Genomic DNA, 5,999 nt, shown 5'->3' with positions numbered 1-5,999 from the left:
GGAGAGGGAGGGAGGAATCAAAAAGAAGGCAAGTTGCTCTGGAAAAGCTGTCCTGCGTTGGCANTGAGTAGAGGGAGGGAGGAATCAAAAAGAAGGCAAGTTGCTCTGGAAAAGCTGTCCTGCGTTGGCACTCAAATGGGGGTCCTTTTCAAAAGAGGCCGGGAGTCTGGGTTGGCTACAGAAAGAGGAGTACTGAAAACCTATGTAATCTGCTGGTGTCACAAATTTAAAAAAAAAAAAAGATAGTCCCCATCAAATGGATGTATGGCAATAGGACGAGTAGCAGAGTGGGAGTTAAAAGACCCTGGGCTCAAGGCCTGGCTCTGCCCTTAATATGCTAGGTGTCCTTTACAAGTTATGTCCCCCTCTTAGCATCTCCCTCTCCTCATTTGTAAAAAGAGAAGTTAGACCCTCTTGGCCCTATACTTCTAATGACCTTGGGCAATTCGTTGCCCTCCTCTGGAGCTCAGTTTCCTCATCTGTAAAATGGGAAGGAACCCCCACCCACCCACCCTGAGGGTCACAAGAGGGAGCCGCTGACTGCTTGGGGATGCAATTTCCAAAGTTCTGTATACCTGCAAGATGATTATCGTCATTCCCCAAAGAAGCAGTCGTGGAACGGGAACCTGGACTCCAGCTCGTCAGAGCTGGAAAGGACCTTGGGGCCCGATCACCTTGTTTGACAGAAGAGGCAATCCAGTGCCCGGAGAGAGGAAGGCACAGGAATTTCCCAAAGTCAAAGAGCATAAAGTGGCAGAGCCAAGACCAGGGAGTCCCAGCCCGGGGCTCCTCCTCCCTGCCGCTAGCGCACGCCGGGCAGAGTCGGAGGCGGAGCCAGAGAGTTTCCGGGGTGGACCAGGGCGTTTCGCTGAGCGGATCTGAGACAGGCTCCAAGCCTAGCCAAGGAACCGAGGCAGTGGGGGTGGGGCAACAGAGGCCTCCCGCTGTGCTGGGCTTCCGGAGTGCGAGACAGACTCGGGAAGGCGGGTGGCTCTCGCTTAGCAGAGAGATCTTGGCAGTTTCCTGGACGGCCACGTGACGGCGGCGGCTGCTCAGGGCCGGCCTGGGATCAGACAGTGAGGCTTCTCTGCCCCCACCGCAGGTGGCCCGGAGCTGCCGCCCGGGGGCAGGGGACTGGACCTTTGGAGGAGGCGTCCCATCCACCTGGTGGAGCAGGTGTGCACATGCAGGCCCTCTGTGCATCCCCCCTTTCCTCTGCCTGCCCACTCCGTGCTGCGGCCTCTTTCTCTCCTCTTCTTTTACTCTTTTTAAAAATGTTCCTATTTCATTGTTATGCAGGAAAAACTTGAGAGCTGAAGTCCGGATTGTGCAAACTGTTTGCTTTGTGACCTTGGGCAAGTCCCATTGTCCCTGTGTATCTCAGTTTCCACCTCTGTATACTGAGGTTGGCCTAGTTCCCTCTGAAAGCCCTTCTAGCTGTGAAGATCTGAGTCCACATCCCATGGACTCCAATTCCCTCATCTGTAAAATGGAGTTCATAACAGCACCTACCTCATGGGGTTGTTGTGGAAAGAGCAATTGTTTTCATCCACAAACACTCTATATGGGTCAGTCTCTTGCAGCCTTTACATACTACCGCCCCCTTCCCCACTACCCCCTCTAAAACACAAACCCTGGGTCCTGATGTCACCTTGTGAAATCATTTACCATTTACATTCTTTTTTTAGCAACTAACCTTGTCTATCCTCACCTTCTACATCCCCCTCTTGCACCAGCTTCCAAGTTGGGAGTCCAGCCTTTTTCATTGTTGTATCCACTCACCTGACGTCTGGGCAGAGGCTGAGACAAGGTTAAAGTCCAGGCTAGAATCACATAGCTGCAAGTGTCCCTAGAAGAAAGAATTTCAGAATTGTAGTGTATTACCAGACTGTCCCCTCACCCAAAGCTTGCATATTTCTGTGGTTGCACCAAAAGTGTAATACAGTGTCAGCTTCCAGGAAATTCTGCCAACACACCACCTACCTGCAATAGGCTCGATTGCCTCTAAATGTAGCTTCAGACTTCTACTCTCTCTATTTTCCAATCAGACTCATTTTTCTTATACATAGATCTTATCACATCACTCCTCTACTCAAAAACCCTCAGTGGCTCACTGTTGCCTAATGAGTCAAGTTCAGATTCCTATGCCTGGCCTCAGTCTACACTGCCAGCCTTGTCTCACACTTACTCTCACTATACCATTCTCCACAGTGCCTATACCATACCTCCTCTCTTCTTAAGCCATGGCACCCCTCCCCCTTCTCTACTGGAGATCTCACCTCCTACTTCACTGAAAAAACTGAAGCCATTCATCAGGTGCTCCCTCTTCTCCCATTGTCTCTGCATTCCCTCATATCTCCGAGGACGAGGTGACCCTTCTTGCCAAGGTGGTCCCATGTACCCTTGATCCCACCCTGTTCCAGAGACTGTCCCCATTCTTATCCCAACTCTATTGCCACCTGTTCCTTCTCTGATGGCTAAATAAATCCATGTCCCCCCATTCTTAAAAAAAAAATTCCTTGTTCCCACCACCTCTACTAGCTATCATCCTATACCTTTCATCCCCTTCTTGGCTAAATCCCTTGAGAAAGCCACCTTCATTTGGTAATTCCACTTGCTGTCCTCTCACTCAATTCTAAATCTAGCACTGACACCCCAAGGCTCAAGAGTGACCTTTTGGGACCCAGATTAATTCTATAACTGAGCTCACTCTCCCCAGAGACCAAAGTGAATAGAGGAGAGGGTTTCCCCAAGATGTTGGAGGGGGGAAAATGTACTTTTTTTTCCTTGCTATGTCTTCAAAGTAAATATCCTTTTGTAAAAACTAATTGATGTTAACTGGTAATTGGAACTGGTTAATAGTCACTGATGGCTAACATGGGGGGGGAACCCAACTTTAAACCTCCTCCATCTCTCTACCCCCCACCTACCCCAAGCACAGGACTCTGCATGTACTAGGTGCTTAATGAATGGTTTTTAATGGAATAGAATAGAATATAGGCTCCTGTCTAATAATCAGAGGACTTAATTTCAGATCCCATTTCAGCTACTTCCTATCTGTGTGACCTTGGACAAGTCATTCGATGTTTCTGGGCCTCAGTTTCTTCATCTATAAAATTAAAGGAGATGGATGAATCTGAAGTGTCAAACAGGTTGCCCAAATTCTAGTAACTAGAACCAGATTAAAATGTAATTGGGAAATATTTAACAAAATAAATAAAAATACAATAGAACATTTCTATTGTTGTTGTTCAGTCCTTTTACTTCAAGACTCCATTTGGGGTTTTCTTGGCAAAGATACTGGAGTGGTTTGTCATTTCCTTCTCTGGCTCATTTTTACAGATGAAGAGACTGAGGCACACAGGGTTCAGTGACTTGCCCAGAGTCACACAACCTGCAAATGTCTGAGGCCAGATTTGAACTCAGGAAGATAAGTCTGCCAGACTCCAGGCCTGGCGCTGTATCCACTGCACCACCTAGCTGCCCCCAATAGAACATAGATGATGTTACTATGGAGTTTTCTGTCAATATGCATGGATGGCTTAGTGGTCCCCTGTTTCTAGTTGAGTTTGATAGCCCTGGGCTAAATGACCTCCAAGTTCACTCACACCTCTAAATCTGTCATGGTATGAGCCTGTGATCTACCCATTCTTGCCAATTATTAGCATAATTTGGTACCACAAAGTCATGCCAATTTGCATTTATCTTATTATTAGAGAGTTTTGGTTCCCCTTAAGGTGATTACTAACCATCCGTATTTCGTCCTGGAACAAATATCTGCTAATATCTCCTACGTGCAGGTGTGCTGGGACCTCCTCTCTTCTCTTTCTCTACACACCCTCTTTCTCTTGGTGACCTCATCAGCTCCCATGGGTCCAATTACCATCTCTGTGCATATTATTCCCAGATCCATATATCTAGCCCTAATCTCTCTCCTGAGTTCCATCACTGACTACTTATGGTACCCCTCTACCTGGATGTCCCACAGGCATCTCAAACCCAACACATCCAAGACAGAACTCATTATCTTTGTCTGGCCCCTCCCTTTCTCTTGTGGACCTTTATAGCCAATCACCCTCTCCTCTTCATTCTCGGTTGCCAAGTCTTGTTGATTCTCCTTCCACATCTCCCACATCCCTCGCCTTCACTCACACCACAACCATTGTGGTTCAGGTTCTCATCAGCTTTTAATTGGACTGTTGCATTTGGTTCCTAATTGGTCTCCCTGCCTTCCATTTCCCAATAGCCCTTTCCAGTCCCCCTCAATGCTGGTGCTTTCCCTCTGAGATTTTTTCCAATTTACCCCGTGTAGAGCTTGTTTTTACACAGTGTTTGCACGTTGTCCCCTCTATTAGACTGTAACTTTGTTGAGGATGAGGACTGTCATTTGCCTTTCTTACCAGCAGTTAGCATGGTCCTTGGCACATATAAATGCTTATTGCCTTGACGACTTCCCTCATGCATACAGCTGCCAAAGTGACATTCTTAAAGCACAGGCCTATTCATGTCATTCCAGCATTCAAGAAGTGGTTTCCAGTTGCCTCTAGGATAAAATACAGACTCCTCTGTTTGGCCTTTAAAGCCCTTCACAGTGTGGCTCCAGTGGACCTTTCTAGGCTGATGACATGTTCTCCCACCTTTGCACAGGCTGTTCCCTATGCCTGGAGTACATTCCTTCTTTGCCTCTGACTCTGAGCACCTTTTGCCTCCTTTAAGCTTCAGGTCAATGGCTGCCTCCTACATGAGGCCTGGTGCTGCAGCCAGGCTTCAGTCTTCTACCTCATCCTTCTTGGACTTCTTTGAAGCCTCTGATACAGCTGAACCTCTTTCTGTGTCCTCTTCCTGCCTGCATGACCACACCTCTGTTTCCTTTGCTGGATCACCATCCAGGGCATGCCCCCTAACTGCATGTATTCCCTTAAGGCTCTGCCTAGAGCCCTTCTCCATTTTTTCTTGACAGCTCTCCTTTGGTCACCTTATCTGTTCTCATGGCTTAAATGCTCACCTCAGTGCAGATGATGGCATGTCCTCTCTCTGTGCCTCTGGCTGTTCTCCTTGAGTAGAGTTCATTCCCTTCTCCCCTCCACCTCTTGGAGTCCTTGACTCCCTTCTTGACTGAGCTCCCGAGGGCCACCTCCTGCATGAGATCCTGTCTGGTTCCCTGCCTTCCCCCAGCTTCACCTCGTATCTGTTTCGTATGTGCTTAGTGTACGCTGTCTCCCCTACCTGAGTGTAGGCTTCTCAAGGGCAGGGGCGATTTCATTTTTGTCTCTCTATTCCTAGCCCTAAGCCCAGTGCCTGACTTCTAGTAGGCATTTCATAAATACCTGTTGGCTGGTTAGTGTAGTCTTTTCCTCCCCTCCCCCCTTAAAAATTATTTTATATTTATTTATGTTCATATTGTTTCCCCACCAGACTATAACACTCTTGAGAGCAGGGATTGCTTTACATTTGTCCTTATATTGCCAGCCCATAGCACAATGTGGTGGCTTAAGCACATACTAGTGACTTTAAAAATGCTCCCTGGGGCAGCGAGGTGGTGCAGTAAATAGAGCTTTGGCCTTGGAATCAAGAGAACCTGAGTTCAAATCCAGCCTCAGACACATGACACTTACTAGCTGTGTGACCCTGGGCAAGTCACTTAACCCCGACTGCCTCACTGGAAAAAAAAACGCTCCCTGAATGAATGAAGGATTCTCTGATCACTATAGAACAAGACTTACTCCTATGGGTTGTCTCTCTCCACTCCTGTCAGTTTATGAATATCAAGTCTGGTATTTGGTTCCAGAAGCTGCTAGCTTGTTTCAATTGATCACTGCAAGATTCCAGGCCTGTGTAGACACACGCTATGGGTAAACATGTTGCAGAATCACAAAATGTCAGAGAGAGATCTCAGAGATTATGTCAGAGTCTAGCTCTTTTGTTATTAAAAAAAAAAAAAGCCCAGGAAGAGGATGGAACTTGTCCAATTTCAAATCAGGAACTTATCTCTCTCTCTC

At 47.3% G+C, this 5,999-nt stretch overlaps 1 protein-coding gene across 1 annotated transcript in view; it reads right to left on the bottom strand.

The window, feature by feature from the left end:
• Positions 1–5,999, bottom strand: part of LOC114023580 — a 64,187-nt gene that overhangs the window by 42,118 nt on the left and 16,070 nt on the right. Inside the window, exon 4 of the mRNA XM_027836283.1 lies at positions 1,783–1,849. Within this exon, the coding sequence (XP_027692084.1) occupies positions 1,783–1,849 (67 nt within the window). The remainder of the gene's footprint in view (positions 1–1,782; positions 1,850–5,999) is intronic.

The sequence above is a fragment of the Vombatus ursinus genome, unplaced genomic scaffold, assembly GCF_900497805.2.
Source record: "Vombatus ursinus unplaced genomic scaffold, bare-nosed wombat genome assembly UNPS02014818.1, whole genome shotgun sequence".
Taxonomy (NCBI): Eukaryota; Metazoa; Chordata; class Mammalia; order Diprotodontia; family Vombatidae; genus Vombatus; species Vombatus ursinus.
The sequence above is the reverse complement of the archived record's forward strand: the minus strand, read 5'-3'. Positions and strand labels throughout refer to the sequence as shown.